This window comes from Anas platyrhynchos, chromosome 28 (genome assembly GCF_047663525.1).
Source record: "Anas platyrhynchos isolate ZD024472 breed Pekin duck chromosome 28, IASCAAS_PekinDuck_T2T, whole genome shotgun sequence".
Lineage (NCBI taxonomy): Eukaryota > Metazoa > Chordata > Aves > Anseriformes > Anatidae > Anas > Anas platyrhynchos.
Window position 1 is genome coordinate 382652 of NC_092614.1, and position 23652 is coordinate 406303.

A 23652-nucleotide genomic window follows, 5' to 3' on the forward strand; every position below is an offset into this window, starting at 1 on the left:
CACATAACTTGCTCGACAAATGCATGCTCAAGATGCACACACGGAAAAATTCAGACATGTAATGGCAGCTTTCCACCTTTCCTTCCTTGCGGCTCTGTCTGCCTGCCTTTTCACCACCCACCAGCATAGATGACTTCATGTCTTAAGTGAAGGCGCACAGGGCGTCTTCAGCAGGTTCCATCGAAAATAAAATGCCACGTCAAGTATCGGTGCACCCACATCTATAATACAGATTTGCAGTATATACTACGTACACTAATTATGGCAAGTCCATTATTAAAGAGAGCAGCTATTATGGCTTCTGAACACTGATATCCTACTTGAAGAGAAGGGTAAATAAAGGGAACTGTTCCTTTTTTCTTGGTGAAATCCGTTGTTGCAATCTCTTTGCATAGAGGAAAAAAAAAAAAAAAAAAAAAAAAAAAGCAGTTCTAGAAATTTCCCCCGGTCCTGGAGCTCTGCTGCATTGGCCCGGCTTTCTGCCTCCTTGGCACGGACCTGTGCCATCGGGGACAAGCAGAAATTGAGGATTTCATGAAAAAGGCAAAACGTCCCCCACCGATGCCTTAATACAATAAACCCAGGACAGCGGCTTACCGGCGTGGCATCCCAGGTTTGCCAGGAAATCGCCCCCACCTTGTAGAGGGGGCCCAGTGGCTCTCCGGGGGTGATCAGCCGTGGGGACCCGGTGAGGCACGAACCCCACCGGTTCTTCTCTGCCCAGGGCATGAGCACCTCGGCCAACGTCTATTTTATCTATTTATTTTATATATTTATTTATTTATTTATTTATTTATTTATTTTTTACTTCCTAAAACCTGGTAATTGCCCTTTTCAGTAAAAAGGTTCCCAATTGAGTAAAAAAAAATAAAAATTCCCGCCCGAACCCCACTGTTTTACTGTGTCTTTACACACCTAAAAGCCAAACCCAAGCCCAATCTCTTTATTTAAGAGGAGTTATTATTGTTCATAGCTTATTAAGTGAGAAATTATTCGATCATTTCTCTCGAACACCCCCCACATGCAACCAAGGGGGGGAAAATCTCTGAACCCCCTTTCATATTCTTTTATTTTTGTTTTAAAAAAAAGATGGCGGCTAAGAAAAAGACTGCTGTTAAACCGGTCATGAAGAAATGCAATAAATTCCTTGTTGTTTTATGAAAATTTACAACTTTGTGATAGAACTTTATGAGTGGCTGGGTTCTGGGATTGGCCAGAGCCGGTCATGTGGACTGCTAACCGTGAACATGAACTTTTTATTATTTCCCATGTGGTTATATTGCACCATTCTTCTGTCCGCTGCACCTTGGGTCGGATCAGTGTCCTCTATAGGGCTCTCGCCTCTTTACATTTTTTTACTTTTGTGTATAGGCTCGATAGGGCTAAAACAGGGGAGAGAGGAGGGGGGGACGCCTGTGCACACATCCACACGCGCTCATAGACACCCACATCCGCACACATATAGGAAAAGATTTTTTTTTTTTTTTTAATTCCTCTGATTCCTCTGTTAATTTGCCTGCTGATTTGGAATCTCAGCAGTAATGGAGGGGCAGAGGAGATTCTGGACCGAGTGGAGGCTATCATTTTTCAAAGAGGGAAGTTACTTCATTTTCTATGCAAATGACAGAAATGCAAGAAGCTATCACAAGTCAGAGAGGCAATCGACGGCTATCAGGTTGGGACAATATTTGTCAGCTAACAGATAAGCAAACGCTGTCTCTCTCTCCCTATATATTTTACTTATACCACAGAAATGGACGTCAAAAGGTAAGGGAATAATATCTGTTTCTCTTAATTTAACGTTTTCATTGAGAAAATGTATTTGTCAATCTGCCTTTTCTGTCCCAGTCCCCATTTTCCTCTCTCCCCCTACCCAAGGGGACAAGTAGAAAGAAAAGGGTGGAGTGAGGGGGAAAGGAGACACTGGAAGAAATCGGGGTGGTGAAAATCTCTTTAAGTGAAATTTTCCCCTTAAAAGTGTGACATAAGCTGAGAAAAAAAGGGGGAGAAGAAAGAGGGGAAAAATGCATAAAGGGGAGGGGAGAGAGAAAGAGAAGGAAAGAGAGAAGGAAAGAAGGATGGAAGGATGGAAGGAAGAGAGAGAGAGGAAGAGAGAGAGAAAAGGAAGGAGGAAAGAAAGACAAAGAAAGAAAAGGAAGGAAGAAATTGAATGGAATAAGAAGTAACCTGTAAGGTGACCTGGCGATTGTAGAGTTGGTATGAAGGATTTTGCTGCAGATCGGTGATGGAAGCTTTTAGATACTGTCTTTAAAAAATTACCAAACCCTTTGTGGGTCGTTGTTGTGTTTTGTTTTGTTTTGTTTTGTTTTTTTTTTCCCTCGCAAAATCTCTTGACAGTTTGCCTGTCTTCAGGCGCCCAGTAATTTGCCGAAGTTTGTGTGGAAGCCAGTTGGGTTTTGCGTTGCTCTCCAGGGTCATTATTATGTGGGTGGTTTCTTCAAAGAGGGCAGTTCACGGCAGTCCCCAAGAATAAGGTTCTGGAAATTGGGAGGGGGGAAACTTGAAGGGGGGGAAGGTGTGAGGGGGTGAGGAAGAGAAACGAAGAGAGAGATTTAAAAAAAAAAAAAAAAGATAATAGGATGAAGCCAACCCAGATCGCAGTGCTCTCATTGTGATTTTTTTTTTGTTATTGTTTTTTTCCTTCATGAAACTCCCAAATGCAGCTGACGTTGCGACGCAATAAGCCTCCCCGTATTTAATTGCGTTTTTCAGTGTTAACGGGTCTTTACGGATTTTCATACCGGAATACCGGGTAGGGTTTCAGACCCACGTTGTGTTGGTCCTTTTCCACAGCTTCCAACCAGGTTTTGTGCAAGTTTCCCCCGTGTTCTCTCTCCTCTGCCTGTCTGATACCCTAACGTTTGCCTTCGGTTTTAGGAGAAATTGTCCGGAGATGCCCGTCATTTTCAATGCTTTTTCTCTAGATTTCGGGTTGTTTAAACATAGTACTAATTGCTACTGTTATTAGGTGATTTTTAAATACGATGATGTAGGAGCCTCTATATGTGAAGCGAGATTGAGTAATAAGAAATTCATTACTTAAGCATAAACCATTTTATGACGTGACAATTTATCTCACCTAATTTCACTGTGTCTGAATATTGTGTGGACCAGAGTAAATGATCGCAAGCCGCGGAAATTATAAACAGAAAGTCATTTTTAAAAGATATTTCTTCCCAAACCTGTTACATTTTTCATAAATCACGGGAAAAACTATAATACTGGTTCGCACGCCTGTTTTCCTTTTCCTCTAAGTCTCTCCGCGCTCATTTTCTTCTTCTTTTTTTTTTTTTTTTTCCTATTCTTAATTAAAAAACAAACAAGCAAATAAATAGAGACCTTGCTCCAAAACGCTTTTATGCCGATTCTTCCGCATCCTGCGTGGGCAACCACTTGTGGAAACCTCGCACTTCGGTGCGGGCAAGTCTTTTTAACCTCGTCAGCATGGGGCGGCGTGGGATGGCCGAGAAACCTCCGAGTGCCCCGGGGTGGGGGGCCCACGCTGCTGCCGGCGGGCGCCCCTCCTCGCAGTCTTCCTGCTTGCTAATTTAAGAAAATAAAATTAAATAGAATAAAACCAAGGCAGCCCCCAGCGGCGCCGTTCCCCCGGTGCCGCCGCCGCGCTGCGGGGCTCGCCCATTCCCCGCCGTCTGCTGCCATCTACCGTCGACGGCGGCGGCCGGCGGCTCCCCGGGGGCTCCCCGCAGCCGGTGCCCCGGCGTGGGCGGCCCTGCCCGGGTCCCTTCTCCCCGGCCTGGCGGCCGGAGCAGGCGGCCGGCAGCGCCCAGCGGGGCCTGGCTCCGTGCTGCTCGGGAAGGGAAGCGGCTCTCGAATGCGTTTCCACCCTTGAGGCTTGGTGCCCTGCTGGGAATTGCAAATGGGAGATGTGTTTTTATCTGTTTGCATAGTCTTAAAGTGTCTGAATATGTGTACGTGGGATGCGCTTGCACATATACAGGCACTGACATATGGGCAATGTACACCCCGTACGAATGTGTGTTGCTCTACGCACACCCCGATGTATAGTGCTGTGTGTGCAACTGTGCGTCTCTCCCTTGCCGTATGCGTATAAATATATACATGCATATACATTCAAAGGCTATCTATCTCTCTCTATTTATCTATCTACACACACACGGAAGATGAAAGATAGCCCGTTGTTTGCTGAGCGTGAACACAAGCGGAGATCGTGTAAAATGAAACACGGTAATGACGTATGAGGCAAAGGCGAAGCTGGGGATTTCAGCTAATCATAAAAGGCAGAGAAGCTTTTATTTATTTATTGCTTCGAGTGGTCATTTCAGTGGGGTCTGGAAAAGATATGTCAAGTCGTGTACACAAAATTGAGGTGGTTGCTGGGGAAGGAACAGAGAGTAAAGGCAGACGACGAATCACTTTTAAGTTACTCTGAGCTTTGAAGGGACAATGCGTGTCTGTTATTTTAAAAGGTTTCTCCCTCCCTCCCTTCCTCCCTCCCTGCCTCTTTCTCCCTCTCGTTTTCTCTTTCTACCACACAGTTTCCTGGCAACTGTTTACGTCTAGGCTAGTGACACTTTCTCTAAGAAAGTGAGATGCCGAGTGACTACATATAAAAAAAAGGAAAAAAAAAAAAAAAAAAAAAGAGGGGGGACAACTTTCCTTTAACTAACAACATCCATGATTAACTTGTTCCATGTTGTAATTCCCAACACCTCGCAGCATTCGCCTTCCACAATTTATGATACGTATCGGTTTCTCCTTACCTTCTACAACGTATCCAATCCAATCTACTGGTAGCCCCCTTCCCCCGGTCTCAGGGTTTTCTTTTGCCGAAATAGTTCAGTATGAATACACTTTGACTACCCCAATGTCCTTACTTCTCCCGCTCTCCCTCCTCCGCCCTCCCCTTTTTGTTAATAATTAGCCGCACTCTTTAATGGAACAATGGTAGATTATTATTACTTCTTTTCAAAGATCCCATTAAGAAGGTTATTATGCACTGCACGGGAAGTCAGGTAAATTAAACTTAAATTGCTGGAAATTAAGTTTCAGATGGTTATGTGCGGAGAGAGCAAGTATTTTTTTCTGCACCTTCAGGGGTCATTGTTTTAAACACGCCAGCACTGCAGTGCATACATGACTTCTGTGGTTGTTTCTTTCCCCAATGTGATTTTTACTGTGCATGAGCATTACAGGGGAGGCTTCTCTGCTGCCAATTGCTTTCTATGTATGACTCCAGGAACAAGTAGGTTTTTTTTTTTTTTGTTTTTTTTTTTTTTTTTTTTTTTGTAGTAGTATTTGCTTGACTTTATGGCTGCAATAAGTCCCTCGGTAGGGAAACCCCCGCTGTGTTCTCACTTCAGAAGGATCGGGAATTCCAGCTCCACATGAAAAAGAGTTTCATTTTTTATTGGAACCAACTGCACTGAACTTTCTACCAAGTTCTTAGCCGGTTTAGCTTTCACACAAGAAATGCTCTGTTCCGTTTGCATTTCGAAATATTTGGGTGTTGTTTTAATCCCCTCATCTATCTGCCTTTCTCTACTTTGTGGAGAGGCATTTGCTGGCCAGAAAAGCAAAGGAACAAAAAGCGAGACCTTTCTGGGCAGATAGCTGTGATTGTACATACTGTAAATACGTCTCTTTATCTTTATTTATACCTCGCCAGTTGAGTGATGTCAGTCAGGAGAGGAAAGACGGGTTCCCAGCGCATATTGAAATACGTTATACCATCTTCTGGCATCTCTTGCAACTTGCCCAGTTTATTGCTCCTTCTTAGCAAACCCTGTGCCTGTTTCTAAGCAGATGAGGCCAAAGACTGAATAAAGATATGCCAATGAGTACGGTCAAAGACAAATCTAACTTAAGGGCTGCTGTATAAGCTTGCTTCTGCATCCGTTATTCTTTGCTCTGTGTCTCCATCCCTCCCGGCTTGTCTGGCGCTAGAGTCGTTCAAAGAAAATATCACAAAATCGGTCTTAGATTTACATGGGGACTTTGGCGGAGAAGACAGGAGATTGTCTATTAAGTAGCTATAATAATAACTCAACATTTATTTATTTTTTAATTATTTTGGTAAAACCATTTAGATGGGGAGAGAAACCACCTCCGTGCTTTATGTACAGTTCTCTGAGATGTTGTGCGGTTTAAGACCTCTAACTAGAATTTGCATGTATTATATGTGGCAAACCAATTAGACTGCGGTTCTGACCCTTCAAAATGCACTATGACACATATTTTTTTTCAGGTTGGAAATCAAGTTTTCTATTTTTTTTTTCCTCCCACAAATAACCATCTGCAGTGCCAAGAGAAGCTTCACCCTTCTTCTAAGAAGCGGGATGTATTAATGTTATCTATAGCGTGTCTAATATGTCAGCAATTAGCAAGCGGACAGATTAAATTCATTTTATTTTCTTATACAGTGGCGACAGTCAAGCCACGTTAAAAGTCTGTTTTAGACATAAATGCGCTAAAACGAGTAGTATTTTACTGCGGTAAAACATGGGGAGGGGATGGGGCGGTGTCAAACTATTTTGAGGGATTGACTTTCAGAGAAGTAATGAGAACTGATAGAAAATATTATAGGAAGCATTTTCAGCAGATGTACTCACGCGTTGAATTATCAGGACATCAATTTCTTAGCCAAAAATGTGCAAGCAGAGCTGATCATGCCAGATAATCGCTGTTTCTGTAGTGCTACCAATATTGTGTAATTCTCAAATCAAGTGTATGAGCTGTATGGCTCCTGCAAAGCAGCAAAGCAGTTAACTTCAATCTCTCATCCGATCTTTTTTTTTTTTTTTTTTTTTTTTCTTTTTTCCTCTGGTCATCGTTCCCTTTCAATCTTCCTAATCTTCCTTTTTTTTTTTTTTTTCCTTGCATACCAATTAAGTAGATCTACGTAAGTTTGGGTCCACTCCATACACAAAGGGAAACTCTGCAAGAACAAATATAAGAGATATCAGTCAGAGAGGGGGTGGAGGATGGAAAACTACTTCCTTTGCATGTTATTTCCTTGAATTATAAGGATTACGTTTCAGTCGAAACGTTCATTGCAGCCGTGGCATGAAACAATCTTGGCTGTGCTTATGTAAATATGATGTTTAAAATAAAATAGCTCGTAATAAGATACGAATTTCGTAGATACTTAAAGCTCTGTCAGAGAGCTGCATTGGCAGCTTTACAGTGAGCATGTAATATATGTAATTCTAGATTTGTAGCGCACACTGCCACAGATTCAAGTACAGGGGAGTGCGTATTATAAGGCGTGCCATGTCACTGCATATAAGAACCGACAGACAGATGGCTACAAATTCGGACAGGAAACAAATCCTTTATATAACGCGAATGATCAGTGACAGTCCTGGTTTTCATTATTACTTTTTTTTTTTTTTTTTTTTTTTTTTTTTCCCCTCTAAGATCGCTCTGATTTTTCCCACTTGAAAAAATTGAAGGCACCGAATAGAGATCCCACATTACCTTGAGCAAACAGAGGTCTGAAGAGGGGATGCACCAGGTAGTGCAGAGTACATCCCTGGTGAAGAAATCCAGGAAAAAATAAAAATAAATTAGTCGAACCCCAAAAGAAAGTACAGCTTTTGGAATGGCAGGGAATTGCGTTAGACTTTCGAGCTTATCTCTTTCAACGTTTTAAGTTCGAAAAAATAAGTATTTTGCAGTGGGGATGGGCTCGAAAGGAGGGATGTAAAAAGACAGGGTCCCTGCGCACCTCCAAGACAGCAGAACCACCACATCACGAAATTTCCTCTCGTAAAAAATAAAATAAAATAAAATAAAATAAAATAAAATAAAATAAAATAAAATAAAATAAAATAAAATAAAATAAATACAGTAATAGATTTTTTTTTTTTTTAATCTCGATCGGTAACAATCAATAAACTCAGCTTTTGATCGCAACACAAAGTTTCTTTTTTTGTTGTTTCTTTTTTTCTTTCTTCCAAAAAAGGTCGGGCATAGATCTGGTATTAACAAAAAAACGCAAGAGGGCACAATGCGGTACAATACTCCAGAGCAGATCGGGATTTAGCAAGGGGTAAAGGAAATACTTCGATTTTCCATTTATCTCCTGAATATGTAGCGTTTGCAGATAAATAAACGAAAAAGATACTATGTATGAAAAGAGAATGTTTGTTTTAATCCAGCGCAGCTTTCTTAACAGGGAATGCTTGACATGGAATGCTAATCTATAGTAATTAGGTAAACATGAACCGAAATAAATTGTCAGAATCTGTTTCTTCTCCTATAGGAAATCTCTTAGTTTAACCAACGGGATCTCCTCCTTGCAAACTTCACTCACACAACTTTTTTCTTTAACTGTAGAAAAGTACCCAGATATTTCAGGATGAATTGCAGTCACGAAGGGTTAAAGTTTTCCGAATGTAAATAAATAACTTTTTTTTTTTTCCCACTTACATCAGGTATTTGTATACATTATTTGTGTGTGGATGCACCGCCATCCATACACACAGGCTTTCACATTCACACTCCCCCATGCTGAAGTCGGGGGGGGGGGGGGGGGGGAAGGGGGGGAGAGCATTTATTTATGAAGCTCTGAGCGCGCCGGGAACGTTTCTTTCCGCAGATATCATATATTTGGTTAAGGGGGTGCATTTCTGTTGTTTAAAAGGGAGGGAAAAGGGGGTGGATGGTTTGTTCTTGGGGTCCCTGGTGCAATCTCAGCTCCTCATGGGTGCTATTTTGCAACCTCAGGCGCCTGCTATTGGTCAGCCCATGATCAGATGGTTGTATTTCCTTGTGTCCCTCGCTGGCACCACGCCATCTCCCTTCAGCTAAAACCCAATCTCCGATATACTACTAATAGCTAAACCACTTGGACTATAAAACACAACAAATCATAAAGCCGGGAAAGGACGGCAGGCTCCTTCCAATGAGTTCTTATTTTGTCAACTCGACCTTCCCGGTGAGTCTGGCGGCGGGGCAGGAGCCCTTCCTGGGACAGATCCCGTTATATCCCTCGGGCTATGCGGATCCTTTGAGGCACTACCCCACCACCTATGGAGCCACGGGAGTCCAGGAGAAGGGCTATGCCTCCTCTCCCTACTACCAGCAAAGCAACGGAGCCTACAGCCGCAGCTCCGCCTGTGACTATGGGGCCGGCGGTTTTTTCAGGGAGAAGGACCCTGCGTGCGCCCCTTCCAACCTGGACGAGGTGCCCTTCGCCCCCGAGCCGCGCAAGTCGGACTGCGCGCAGAGCAAAACTGTATTCGGAGAAAGCGAGGAGCAAAAGTGTTCCGCCCCGGTTTACCCCTGGATGCAGCGGATGAACTCTTGCAATAGTGAGTTTACTCTTTTACAGAAATAAATACATCAATCTCCTCCCCCCTTTCTTATTTGTTACCGCCAGAGTGAGAGAGCGAGAGAGCGAGGGAAGTAGGAATAAGGTTCACTTTAGAGCCCAAACTTCCAGCGGGGAAGTTAGGCAACATGAGAGGCTTCAAGTTGCTTCTGACACGCACCAAAACTTCACGCCGCTGAAGTATTTTCTCCTTTCGACCAGTTCCCCCTGCTTCCCCACTAGAAAAACAGCAAAAAAGTTTGCTCCCTATATAATCCCTGGTACAGTATTTCTGCTTTCCCCCTTCTTTTTTTTTTTTTTTTTTTTTTTTCCACATTCCAGTTTGCGTGTCACGCAGTCATAATGATTTGTCTCTGTCTTCCCTAAACGCACGGGGAGATATCTTTTCTAAATCAGATCTGGATGACTTTACACACGCATGTACCCACACCCTCAAGCAGCTTCCTCTCTAGATAGCCGACCTGGAGTTAAATAATATAGAAGTGTTTAAATATTTGAAAGGAGAGAGCTACATTTTTAATGAAACTTACACGTAATGAAAAGTCTGCCTGGGGAGAATTTTTTTCTCCTGATGATATATGACTTTTTTAAGTGCTGTTTCCTCAATCAGGAGAAGGGGGAAAAATGAGAGAGAGGGAGAAAGAAAGAAAGAAAGAAAGAAAGAAAGAAAGAAAGAAAGAAAGAAAGAAAGAAAGAAAGAAAGAAAGAAAGAAAGAAAGAAAGAAAGAAAGAAAGAAAGAAAGAAAGAAAGAAAGAAAGAAAGAAAGAAAGAAAGAAAGAAAGAAAGAAAGAAAGAAAGAAAGAAAGAAAGAAAGAAAGAAAGAAAGAATTGAGTCTCACCACCCTTATCCTCATGTTTAGATGCATTTGTTGCCTTTTAAGTTCCGAATTGATGTCCATTAGCGCAGGGACATAAAGCGTTGTATCCTCTTTAATGTCGACTTTGGGCAGATCGATTCACTTCATTATTGCTTAAATGCTCAGATCTATTACAGTTGCCGGTAGGGTGGAAAACAGCGGAGGGGGGTGGGGGTGGGAGAACACCTTGCGATTTTTCATCGCGGAGTAAGATAGATCTCGCCCTGTCTCTCCAGCCCGCTGCAGGCTGGCGCGGTCCGCATCAGCCCCCTGCTCTGCCCGGCCGCCCGCAGCCCGCGCGGGCTCTCCGTGGGTGCGCACCCAGGCGGCCCGGCCGCGGAGGCTCCCGGGGGGGCTTTTGCTGGCTGAAGCCTGGGGAGGGCAGGGAGCAGGCGCCCTCTCCTCCGCACACAGGCACGGTGCAGGCGGCACCGTCCCCGCGAGTTGCCCGGGACCTCCGCCGCCCCGCTAAACCCCGGGGCTTCCCCCCCCCCGCCCCCCGCCCCCCTTCTCTCTCTTTTTTTTTATTTTTATTTTTTTTGCGGGTGTCACAGGTTCCTCCTTCGGACCCAGCGGCCGCAGAGGCCGCCAGACCTACACCCGCTACCAGACGCTGGAGCTGGAGAAGGAATTTCACTTCAACCGCTACCTGACCCGGCGCCGGCGGATCGAGATCGCCCACTCCCTCTGCCTGACAGAGCGGCAGATCAAGATCTGGTTCCAGAACCGCCGGATGAAGTGGAAAAAAGAGAACAAACTGCTCAACTCCTCGCAGCTGAGCGCGGAGGAGGAGGAGGAGAAAACGGCGGAGTGAAAGTATTATTTAAAAAAAGAGAGAGGGAGTGAGTGCGTGCGTGTGAGAGCCAAGAGGATGAGGGTGGTGTGGGCTGGCTGCGAGGAAAGGGAAAACGTGCACATTGGTGGGACAAGCACTCTACAGCAACGGCAACAGCTAGAAAGTTTGGGCCACCAATGCCATGGACTCGTGTTCCCAGTAAACTGTCGTGTCCAGAAAAAAAAAAAAAAATCAGGCTTCTAGTTGCGTTTTTTTCTTCCTAGACTTCCCCCTTCCCCCACAGTAAAACAATTAAAAAAAAAAAAAAAAAAAAAAAAAAAAAAAAAAAAAAAAGAGGAGATAAGCAGAGAGAAGGGGAAAAGAAAGAAAGAAAGAAAGAAAGAAAGAGGAAAAAAAAAAAAAAAAAGGACTCCTACCCGTGTTTCTACCCTTGGTGTCACTGTTAGTAATATGCTAACTCTTGTATTTAATGGAAGTGCTGCAATATATGTCATTTGGGGTGTTTATTGTCTTAATTTTGTAAAAATGTTTTATGCACGGTTGACATAGGGTTTTTTCCTTTTTTTTTTTTTTTTTTCCTTTGGTAAATTAATCAAGCCCTGGGGTCTTGTAATTAGTTTCTCTCTCTCTCTTTTTTTTTTTTTTAAAATAAGAATATCTACTGAAAGAACGAATACTACCTAAAGGGATGCAAAAGCAACAACAGAAAAAAAAAAAAAAGTTATATTTTATTAATTTTTGTACGTGTTGTGTTTGAAGTTTGTCTTAGGTATGACCATGGAATTCTCTAATAAAAACAAAGTCTTCGATCTCACACACACCACACTGTCATTATTATAATCCTTCCCTTTTTCAGGGGAACTTGTCATTCTTAAGGAGCACGGAGTTATAAAGAAAGCACTGCTACTCTCTTTATGACACTGTCTTCTAATCTGCAAGGACAAGCAACTCCAAGCATACGGAAGTTACATTGGAGAGATAAATCTGGTTTTCCCTCTTTTTGTGTAATCTTAAATGGAAGACCTTTCACCAGTATTATTTCCTCGTTGACATTCTGCTTTAGTATCGCTCTTTTTTATTGTTATAGTACAAAGAGTTATGACGAAATGCTCTCCATATACATAATAAATCAAGGAAACAGGCAAAAATATGCTCTCATTTATCTACCAAAGATACCTAACATTTGCCTAGCATCTTTCAAACATCTGGTCCCTTACTTCATATCCCCAAATCAAAGTGAAGTGTATTGCAAAATACTCCAGATTTCAAGGGATTTTTTTCTATGAAACGTATAACTTCTCGGCTACAGGAATATAGCAGGCACTTATGGGAAACAAACAAAAAAAAAAAAGAGGAAAAGAAAAAAAAATCTAAACTAAGTCTACTAGTGGATTCTGATATTCTAACTTTGCTCAGGATGGGGTGGGTAATGCTCTGTGCCAAAAGGGAACCTTGTACATGCAAATAGCAAACTCTTATTGGGTTTTGTAATTAAACAAAAGGAAGTGCTTTTTCTGCTGGGGATTTAGGACTGGAAGCAAGCAACCAGACCAGCCTAATGTGGATACGATTTTTTGAAGCTTCACATGGCAGGAAAGCTATGAAACTGTACCTTCTTACCTCTATTCCCTTTCCCCACTGCCCACAAAAATACCTATGTATGAACGCATTCCCCCATGCCACGAGCTGGTTTAATGTCAGTCACTTTTAAAATCAATTCATGCAGAAGCTTCACAGCTGTAGGACATTTACTATTATTGCCACGCTTTTCATTGCCCGTAATTATTATAATTATATGTCACTTTCAATATGGCGCATAATTTCCAATGAGTTGCAGACAAGCATATGAAATTCCTGAGCTGCCTTGGAAAAAAAAAAATGGAGAGAGGAAACGAAAAGAAAAAGTAATGCTTAACAACGCACAGACCTTTCACAATGTTTTTACCAATTTCAGAGTGCTTTTGCTCCCCAGTATTCCTTGCAGGTTAGCAAATGGAAAGGAACAACACCGTAACACAATGCTGTGGTTAAAGAGGACGTGAAACGCTCGGGAACAAGATTGTCCTAAAAGCAACGCTGTCAACCATTTCCACCGGCTGGACCTTCCTTTCTGCCCTTTTTCCTCATTTTCCGCGTTTTTTTCGCTCCCCAGTTACGGTGCGACTGCATCGCTGGTAGCACGCTCAGCGTGCCAGGAAGCTCGACTTCTCCCGGAGCAGTGGCGAAGCCTTCGGAAATAAACACGCGCGGCCGCGCTCCCCCGTAGCAGCTTCGCATTGCCCCCCTTCAAATATCAAAGGAAAAAGCTGCCTGACCTAAAAGCGATTTAACACCTCATCCCTCGCTGCCTCTAAAACTTCCGCAGTGCTGTTACAAAGGAAGAAATAATGGTTTAATAAAGAGAACGAGCGGGGCGAGAAGAGCCACATGGAAAGAGCGGGCGCGCTCGCCGCGGCAGGATCTCCCCTGCTGCTGCGCAGATTTCTGAAGAGGCAAAAAGCGGGGCCGGGGGACCCCGAGCGTGGGCCGGGGCCGGGGCCGGGGCCGGGGCCGGGGCCGGGGCCGGGGCCGGGGCCGGGGCCGGGGCCGGGCCGGGCCCGGGCCGGGGCCCCGCCTGCGCCGCCCCCACGCGGCCGGCAGGTGGCGCGCTCCGCCAAGGTGGGGCGAGCGCGGCGCCGGCGCGCCCGGGGACTCGGGGCGCCGCGCACCGACTTGGGCCTAACGACTCCGCGATCGTCATTATTTGTAACCATAGAGCATGAATTACCTCTTGAGGTCATCAGTGAGAATTTACGACTGGTCAACAAAAGCACGTGATTCCCAAACGCACCCCCACCCTCCCCCCATATTTGGCCGCATACATAGCAAAAACGAAGTACAGTGCATTGCTATAATTCATTAATACATCATAAATCGTCAAGCACAGGGTTATAACGACCACGAGCCACAAATCAAGCCCTCCAAAATAACCCAAATGAGCTCTTACTTTGTAAACTCGTTCTCAGGGCGCTACCCAAATGGCCCCGACTATCAGTTACTAAATTATGGGACCAGCAGTTCCATGAACGGTTCTTACAGAGATTCAAGCACCATGCATTCCAGCTCTTATGGCTACAACTACAATGGGATGGACCTTAGCATCAACCGCTCAGCCTCTTCTAGTCACTTTGGGGCTGTGGGGGAGAGCTCCCGCGGTTTCCCTTCTCCAGCTCAGGAGAGCAGGTTTAGACAGGCGTCTAGCTGCTCCTTATCTTCTCCCGACTCCCTTCCCTGCTCCAACAGCGAGAGCCATGGAGGCAAGCCCGCCCCGTCCCCCTCCGACCAAGCTACTTCTGCCAGCACCAACACAAATTTCACAGAACTAGACGAGACCAGCGCGTCCTCGGGAGCCGACGAGGGCACTCCAATAAGCAGCAGCATCCCCCGAGCGCAGGCAGAGCCCATCGCAACCTCCACCGCAGCAACAGAAGGGCAGGCACCTCAGATATTCCCTTGGATGAGGAAACTTCACATTAGCCATGGTACAGCTACTTCTTTTTCGGTCGTTGTCGTTGTCGTTGTTTATTTTCCCACACCCCGCTTTTTCCCCCCCTTTCCTTTCCCCCCCACTCCCTATTTTCTCTCCTTCCCTTTATTCGGTGGAAACGCTTTGATCAGAAACGCAGCTATTTATTGCTTTTTGCATTTCTTGTTCTTATCACGGCTGCCTCTGGCGCCTGGAGGGGGGAGATTTTATTTTAGTTTCGTTATTCTTGCCGCGAAATGTGCGCTTGTTTCAAGCTAGTAGCTATATGTGTATGGTGGGAGAAAGTAATACAGAAATTGAGGGAAGGGGGTGTTCCTTGGGGGGCAGAAGAAAAGAAAGAATTGACCATTAAAACGGCATTATATGCACAGATGGGTCTCTCCGTCCTTTCCTTCTCTGATTTTGCTGGGTGTATTCTTGACAATCTGCTCTTGACACAACCAAAATTGCGGTGAAATACAGAGCACGGGGAACAGCGAGGACCATCACCACCACCACCCCCTTTATTTTTTTTTCTCCCGGAGGAACGAAAGCAGTATTAAACCAGATGACCCAGCAAGCAGGCAGAAAAACACCCAGTCAGGGCGAAAAAAGGCGATTTCAAAATCTCGGTTCTTCAGTTAAATTATGAATATTGAGTTGCGGGTGTCAGTTCTGGAGGGACCAAAGGTGGGGGTTTTTACACGTGTCTGGGGGTGTGCGGGAAAGAGAGGGAGACCGGGGGGGAGGGGGAGAGAGGCTGTTATTTTGGGAAAGAGCAGCGTTCCTAATTGCCCGAAGACGGTGAATATTTATCCTCCGTACTAAAAAATAGCCTTAATAGTAAAAATCCTATCAGAAAGACTTGAAACAGAAATCAAAAACCCGTTGTTGTCCGTGTTATTCAGACATGACTGGACCAGACGGTAAGAGGGCAAGGACAGCGTACACTCGCTACCAGACCCTGGAGTTGGAAAAGGAATTCCACTTCAATAGATATCTCACCCGCAGGAGGAGAATAGAGATCGCTCACGCTCTCTGCCTCTCCGAGAGGCAGATCAAAATCTGGTTCCAGAACAGGAGGATGAAATGGAAGAAGGATAATAAACTGAAAAGCATGAGCTTAGCCTCTGCGGGCAGCGCCTTTCAGCCATAAATTATAGAGGAAGAATGTCGAGGAAAGAAGAGGAAAGATTAAATAAATACGTAAATAAATAAATAAAGCTCAGCAGATCTTAGTTTTGGAGTACTGTACAGTGAGGCACCTTCTTTTCAGCATGTTGTTGCTATTCTAAAACAACGCGTATGGTACCGTTATCCCAGAACTGAGTTCATGTCGTGGTTTTTTAATTATTATTATTTTTAATTAAATTTTATTTCCAGATGCTCCTCATGCTCTTGTTGTTCTTATAAATGTATGTGTCCGTGCTCTCTTGATGCTTTCTGGAAAGCTAGCATGTTTACGTGAGCCCTTTAAATGTTATAACTTATTTATAAATTGATAACAGATACAATTGTTTATTTGTTGCTTTTTCCCCTTCCTGAGTTTACTGTTTTTTGGGTGAGTTCTTCTCTGCCTAAGCTAAAATCGGGGGTTCCTGCACTACAGTCGCAGAAAGAAAAATGAAACAAAACAAAAAAAAAAAAAAAGAAAAAATAAAAAATATATATAAAAAAAAAAGAGGGGGGAAGGGAAAAATAATAATAAAAAACCTCTTGTAACTTTCTGTCATAAAATTGTCCAGTCTGTGTTTTAGTTCAAACTTCAGGCCGGGATTTCTAGTCCCAGGCTAGTTCTGAGATGTACTCTTAGACGTGGGTAAACTTCATTATTAAAAAAAAAAATTATATATAAATGTATAAGATTGGACCAACGATAAAGTGCTCTAATGTTTGTAAATACTAGAAATATTTCTGATGTGACTAATAGACAGTTTGTAGTGGGCAGAGTGAATGCAATGTTATGTGTAAAAATGGCATCTGTCATGTCTAGCTGCCTGTTAGTACTTTGCCAATAAGCTTTTTGTATTTGTTTGTAGCTTTACTTGAAGTCAAATAAACGTTTCTCCTACTCATAAAGGCTCCCAGTTGCACTTTATACCCAACCTCTGAGGCTTGCACAAGGAGTCCGCAGTACGTGCTAAAGCAGGGACATGCCTGGCACGGAGCTCAGCCTGCCTGGAGATCCCAGCAGAGCTGCAGCCCTCACATCTCCTGGGCAGCTCTCGGGGAGCTCGCAGCCCGGCAACACAAAATGTTCGCTCACATAACGCCATGGCATTGCACGGGAAACCTTCCGCGGAAAACACAACTTGTCACATTTCTCAGACGCTGCTTACCTAAAAACAACAGAGATACCCCCACCCCACAGCAGCATATCAGACAAACTAGTTTAAAGTACTTCAAGTTACAGTAACATGGCATAAATTCTTCCCAAGTATATTTACGTGCATTTCAGGAATTGTCAGACATAGATATAGATATACACACACACAAACGTTCTAAAAGAGAGTGGTATTTACATCAATATATACGTACACATAAACCTGTGTTCTATGGAATTACGTATCTGTGTGTTTGTAGAGATATATTTATTATATATAATATGTATATATAGAAAGAGACTATTTCTTTGCTGAACTGAAATCTTTCCTCTACCTCTCGTCCTCGGTTTATTGTGCTTACTAATTTTACATCCTAGTCTCTGGCTCAACACGTAAATAACAGATTACAACTCTGTAACTACTGACACTCACTACAACGAGTCATTTTCGCTGCATATAATTTAACATCATCAAAGATGGCAAATGTTGCAATTTTGCTACCTAGGGAATCTAACAAGGCGCGAGATACTCCAGTTTAAAGTCGCTCTATTTGGCAAAACGCCACTGACATCTCTACAAAATAGCTTAGGCTTTTTGTTCGTAGCAAGTAAAGTTGGATCTTAAAACTTACCAAACTTAATCTCCCACTGTTTAGGTACTTCTTAAGTGATTTTGAGAGGAATGTGAAGTGGACTGTCAGATCCCAAACCATTTGCTCGCCTTCCCTTGATTTTTTTTTTTTTTTTTTACCAATAGCAAACTATACCAAAAGTGGGTATGACATTTAGATGTCAAATGGATAGGGTTTTATCTAGAAGTTAGATCGTAAAAATCGCCCAGACCTCAGACAGATACCCCTCACTGGCTCTCAAAAGTCACGTGAGGTCCATAAAGTTAGTTTTATGGTTTTGGGGAGTTGACAATGTACAATATATTTCACATTCTCTAGAATGTTAAGTGACACTTTAACTGCTTGGTTTGGCTTGTAAGGGGCAGCTATGGGTGAGCACTTTTCCAGATGAGATAAACGCTGCAATTGCAGGGAACATGTTTTGCGGGTCCAGTTTTCAGTCCAGAGAGCCAATAGACTGGAGTCCTGAAAGTAAGTTCTTCTGAAATATTATCTGCTCAAACTATTTTTAAGGGTTTATATGGAAAAACGCTGAGTTGGGAGGAAAGAGGGTCTGCCTCTCTCCGAGTTTTATTTCTCACTTTTAGAAGGTCCTAATTCTTATCCTCCCGAGAGATGAAATTGCATTAGATTTCCATCACAGCTTCGAGGCCCGCCAGTAAATTTTGTGAAACCGGGAGAAATAGAAAATATGTAAAGATTCGCTATAGTTGCAAGGTGAGCTCCATCGTATCTTTGCCGGGGGACGTGTACTTCAGACAAAGTTTGTTTTTGTCCTTCGCCAAGTACAAGAGGATCTTGCTGGTCTATTGGAGGTGATTTGGTGTGTTTTATAATGCTCGCAAGTAGACACAAATCTGGTCTGTATTTTTGCATTTCAATTAGATGTATTATGTCTGTGCTCTTCAGGTTGTTAGCACATTTTGATTTTAATTCTTTTAATCTGCTTGCCCAGGAAATCTGGGCACTTCTTTTTGCTTTCGGCCTGTGTCGAGACTGGTATATTATTCCTTCCACCAGAGCTTTTTTTTTTTTTTTTTTTTTTTTTTTCCTCAATAATATGAACACATATTTCCGTAGTTCGTTTCTACCATATGGAGACACTGAATGACCGCTGTTATGTCTCCAGTCTGTCTCTTTTTTTGTGCTACAAAAAAAATAATAAAATAATCAGAGAGGCTGCATTTTGTGTACGGACCCCTCCTATATGTCACAGATTTGCTTCTCTCTCTGAAAGTGACATCGTTCTGGAAAAGGCAGGCAGCAGCCCTCTTCTTTGGAAAAACAAACAAGTTAGCGGGAAAGGACAGAAGAGCAGAGCCAGACATGGCTCGGAGCTTAGGTAAAAATGGCAAAGGGCTGTGATGGGCTCTGGTTCCCCCTGCTACATAGGTAGGGGTGCTCAGGTGGCCCTTGCCCTTGCCCGCGGCTCCGGCCAGAGGCCAGAGTTCCACAGCTGTGAAAAGGGAGCAAAATAGAGCAAAAACCTGGAGGGGTTTCTTTTTGAAACCCAAAACACCACATCTGCAGAAGAGGTGAGGGACAACACCTGAACCAACTCACATCTATCCCCCTCCTCGTTACTTAAAAAAAAAAAAAAAAAAAAAGTTCAAAGCAGGGGTATGCGGGGGGGGGGGGGGGGGGGGGAGAAAGGCTTTAGAATTTGGAGTATTCACAGGCTTTTTTTTTTTTTTTCCTCTTTAGCGGGGATTTTTACGGTAAGACAACATTTGGTGGACACATGTCCGTCTCTTTTACACAAAGCAGAATGTCCCCCTTTCGCACACTTTGGAGATTGCTTTTCCTTCCTCGGGCTGTTTTTCCTGTCCTGCTCCATGTGTCTCCTATATCTTTGCAATCATCATTTGAACTTCTGGCTTTTTCCTGGCCAGTTAGAGGGTGGCCAGCACAATCCTGAGTGAGTCTGCCTGAAAACATGTAAACTTAAATGCAAAAGCTGGAAATTCAAAGAAGGGAAGCCGGATGCAGAAAACCTTTCCTATTCAGCAGTCTGTAGTTTATTCTGAACTGCTTCTTCTTAATGTCTGTGCAAGCTGGATGCCTCCTTTTTAGTTGATAATAAAGATATTTTATGAGATCCTAGCGGCATTCCAGTGAATGGTCTTTAAATGTGAATTTAGACACACAGACATGACAGGCTACAGACATTTTGTCTACATGGCGTTAGAAGCACTTGGAAGAAAAGGTTTATTGTGGTAAGTGTGTTATTGTTTGGGGATTAGACCAAGTGGTGGGCCTAGTAATTCTTAAACCTTCTGATTTGTACTGGTAACTAGAAATAATTTTGACTAATTCATATGATAACTAGTGATTTTGGCAGGAAAAGTGACATACCTCCTCTCCTAAATATATATCTGAAAATGTAACGATACGTTCAATGCATACTTACTCACAAACACTGTGTTTCCAAAATTCATCCATCCATGTATCCATATAATTGTCCATCCATCCACATCTCCCTTATACATCATATGCATTAAAGTCCAATGCCCACATCCCCACTCAAAGGATTTGTCTCTTATATAGTCGCAAGCAAACTTTCCTTCCAAATCCAGTCCAGATGACACTAGGAACAATGTTTTTCTCTCAAGTATCACCATTTCTAATCACCTGGTGTATACAACATGCTATTTCAAGGGAAAAACAGACCAAGATAGCCAGACCAAAGGGAATTTGAAATGCAGTTTAGCTACAGGACATTGCAGCAAGGAGGAGATGTCTGTTTGGGTCACAACGTATAATGCCAGTAGCAATCCTGTTCCACTCCCTTCATTTTAGCTGCCTGAACACAGGGATGGCACCAGGCCTATGTTGCAGCAAAAGACTTGGATTTTATTGCTGGCATAGTGATATCATCCTCCCCCTTCTCACTACTCACATGAAACCTTGTCCTCTCTGTTCACGAGCTCTGCTTTCTACCTGCATCATGTAGCACACTTTTTTTTTTTTTTTTTTTTTTTTTTTTATCAAGATGGGGTGTTTTGTGTGTGTCTGTTAAACTTCAGCTTCCTGTGAGGCATGGGGAAGTATAACTGGCTACCATTTTACAGCCTGAAAGGAATCACAGACTTAGCACAGGCTTCCCCCCATCTTTTAAAGAAAAAAAAAATAAAAAAATCTCCCTGTTGCTGGTGAAAAGGAAGTATAAGGAAGATAAACAGGAAAAAGGAGCTCTGACCGTGCAGGTAGGCGGAGATTTTCCTTTGTATCATTTCTCTCACATTAATGGTATACTTCAGACTTTGGACAATTACTTCTTCTGTAGCTGTAGAAGAAAGAATAAATACAAAATGCCTTAATACAGGGTATATAACTATGGAGGATATCTTGGAAATGGCTACTGCTTAGGAAGGAAAATAGAGTTTCTTTTTTAAAAGCTGCAGTTGTGCAGATCTTTCTATGATTACTCTGTGTGTTTACTGGGAAAACCTCTAATTTACCACCATTCCAAAACTGAGTCTGATGGTGGCCTGGGTAGATTGGGTCTGTTGGCATCAAATGTGCAAAGTCTCCCAAAGACTTGAGGAGCCTCCTCATCAGCTCACCTGTGCCACAGCAGCTTGGGAGTCCTTGGCTTATTAAAAACGGATACAACCATGTTCACATTTGCCTCTTTTTTTTTTTTTTTTCTTTTCTTTGACATGTCTCTTTAGCCTTTCTTCTTCCCTGGAGGTTTCCCATTTCATTTAGTAAACAGTGCCTAAGCTTCTCTAATTCTTTGGGGGGTGGGGGGAAAGCCAAACCCCAAAGCAGTAATTTCTCACCCAAGAGCCACCACGGGCTCTGCAGACTGAAAGAGCCGAGCTGAACATCTGTATTAATTACAAAGTCCTTTACTTTTGGGGCATGCACAGGCTGTGCTCTGTCCCCAGGGCCTTGTGCCAGGGCAAGTGAGGAACCCTAATGCCCAGGCTGTTGCTGAGGGGCAGCTGTGCTCAGGAATGAAAAAGATGAAATTTCACCTGTAAAATACCCATTTTGTTCCCAGGTTTATTCTGCAATAAATGGGGGAAAATGTTTTTGTGTGTTAGTGACTGGCACAGGGAGGTTTGACGAGCACTTCAATGTAAAAGCCAGCTCAATGTTACAATGTCATTGTCAGGCCATCTTGAATGTCATGGTTTATTTGTTTTTAGCACTTTTTGTTTTATTACTTAAAATATTTGTGACTTTCAGGCCTTCTTTGCTCTCTGTGTATGGCAAGACACAAAATAAAATTTACTTACACCAAGGTTTTAAAAATTCAAACAAGAAACCATGCAGGTCAAATTAGAAGCAAAACCAAAACAAAGAAACTCCACCAAAAACAAACTTTGCCAAGGTAACCTAGTTACAGATGTGTATGATGTCTTATTTTATTCAACAAAAAGTGATTAAAATCTGTTAAAGGATTTAATTAAGAGAATTAAATGAAAAGGAAGGGGCACAAATGAGTTGGAAAAAAGCGAAGCTATTCTAAACGATTAAATCGCCATTTTAACAGTATAATGGGGTTTGCATACTGAAAGGAGAAATCAGAGCTCATATCTCATCAATAATTCATAGGCAGGAGGGATCATTCCGAGGTCAGCAGACTTGTACAGCCCCAGCTCCTCTCTCAGAGGAGAGGGTGAACATCAGATCACAACAAAACACTTCTTGCTCACACAGACCCCAGGGTCTGCTGGGTCACCTTTTTAAGGAAAACATGAGCTCCACATCTTTCTTTCTTTCTTTCTTTCTTTCTTTCTTTCTTTCTTTCTTTCTTTCTTTCTTTCTTTCTTTCTTTCTTTCTTTCTTTCTTTCTTTCTTTCTTTCTTTCTTTCTTTCTTTCTTTCTTTCTTTCTTTCTTTCTTTCTTTCTTTCTTTCTTTCTTTCTTTCCTTCCTTCCTTCCTTCCTTCCTTCCTTCCTTCCTTCCTTCCTTCCTTCCTTCCTTCCTTCCTTCCTTCCTTCCTTCCTTCCTTCCTTCCTTCCTTCCTTCTTTCCTTCTTTCCTTCCTTCTTTCCTTCTTTCCTTCTTTCCTTCTTTCCTTCTTTCCTTCTTTCCTTCTTTCTTTCCTTCTTTCCTTCTCTCTCTCTCTCTCTTTCTTTCTCTATTTCTTTCTCCTCTCTCACCCTCACCCTCTCCCCCTCCCTCACTCTCTCAATTTGCCAAGTCCCACTGCCTGTGTGTGTTGGTGACTCACAGTAAGAGGAGGGCTGCAGAAAGAATGGATGTGGTTCATATTGCTCCAATACGGACACACTACTGTAACGTGGTGATTATGTTTTTGAGAAGCTAAAGGGATCTCCTTTACTATTCCCTTCCCTCTCCTTCTCCCCCCTTTGGCCACAGAGATGAAGGTTGGAAGGCTGTGGTTCCTTATTTGCCTTGGTGGGGATGTGTTGGCGGCAGGGTCTAGAAATTGCACTCTTCGGGCTGTAATTCTTGTATTTCATTCTATTTAAAGCCCTTGAAACTACTCCACTCTACACACATGCCATGACCTCCCCAAGAAGGGAAAGACAGTCCCTTCCCTCCAGGTCCACTTCCCAAATCCCTTTCTCTCCCTCGCTGCTGAATTTCAGTCTGAGAAATTGTTCTTTATTTCCCCCTATTGATAAAGGTCTTTCTGTAAGTAGGGAACATGAAGAGGACTTCTATGGGGTTTGGCTCCTCCTTTGGGAGTCTCTTCCCATTCCTAGAATGGATTTAAGAATGAAATTTTCTTTCAGGCCGTGACTATTTCAGTATCTGAGCTGATTTCCCCCCACATTTTCTGTCCTAAACTTAAATAAATGATATTTGGAAAGAGGCTGATAACTTAACTTGAGAGGTGTCTACCCTGCGTAGTTTTTCCGTGTTCTGTTACCCTAAATAGCTTTAAAAAGAAACTATTTTGACAGCGAGCGTTGAAAGAATAAGACTTGTATGAGGCTTTTTTCCCTTTTGATTTATCTCTTTTTAACATGTGTATGTATGTGTACGTATATATATATACATACATATATACCCTTCAAGTCAAAACAAATTACCGCGTTAGGATTTGTGAAGAGGAGGTTTGCTCGGTGGCAAATCACGGGTCTGTTTAGGCAGGGATGTTCTGTACAACCGGCATGGGTGGGAGCCCAGGGACTGAGCAGAGCGGGGCGAAAGGCCAACCCGGGACGGCGGATTTGGTGTAAGCGCCTCGCCTGTAACGTCCCCAAGCAGCCAGCAGA

At 43.1% G+C, this 23652-nt stretch overlaps 3 protein-coding genes and 1 long non-coding RNA gene across 7 annotated transcripts in view; 3 read left to right on the top strand and 1 right to left on the bottom strand.

Moving 5' to 3' along the window:
* The window catches only part of LOC106019157 (uncharacterized), a 28533-nt gene that overhangs the window by 4486 nt on the left and 395 nt on the right, over nt 1-23652 (bottom strand). Inside the window, exons 2-5 of one of the 3 annotated variants that reach the window (XR_011805213.1) lie at nt 20651-20737; nt 7480-7534; nt 4764-6937; nt 3072-3885 (exon numbers count right to left, since the gene is read on the bottom strand). This is a non-coding gene — a long non-coding RNA (uncharacterized lncRNA). Of the gene's footprint in view, nt 1-3071; nt 6938-7479; nt 7535-20650; nt 20738-23652 lie in introns of those variants that run through there. The other 2 variants (XR_005261181.2, XR_011805212.1) reach the window with 2 other exon arrangements.
* On the top strand, nt 1627-11805 carry HOXB6 (homeobox B6). 2 transcript variants are annotated; one of them, XM_013105668.5, is made up of 3 exons: nt 1627-1767; nt 8731-9317; nt 10750-11805. In XM_013105668.5, exons 2-3 carry the CDS (start codon nt 8909-8911, stop codon nt 11007-11009), a joined length of 669 nt encoding a protein of 222 aa, XP_012961122.1. In that variant the 5' UTR covers nt 1627-1767; nt 8731-8908; the 3' UTR covers nt 11010-11805. The 2 variants fall into 2 exon arrangements, with proteins under 2 accessions (XP_012961122.1, XP_071885073.1); XM_072028972.1 differs by having other exon boundaries at nt 1629-1767; nt 9151-9317.
* Nucleotides 1629-23652, top strand: part of HOXB3 (homeobox B3) — a 57582-nt gene continuing 35558 nt past the window's right edge. The window contains exon 1 of the mRNA XM_021276738.4: nt 1629-1767. The gene's annotated coding sequence lies outside the window, so the exon portion shown is untranslated. The remainder of the gene's footprint in view (nt 1768-23652) is intronic.
* HOXB5 (homeobox B5) lies at nt 13583-16575 on the top strand. Its single transcript, XM_005026161.6, has 2 exons — nt 13583-14512; nt 15405-16575. Exons 1-2 carry the CDS (start codon nt 13966-13968, stop codon nt 15650-15652), a joined length of 795 nt encoding a protein of 264 aa, XP_005026218.1. The 5' UTR covers nt 13583-13965; the 3' UTR covers nt 15653-16575.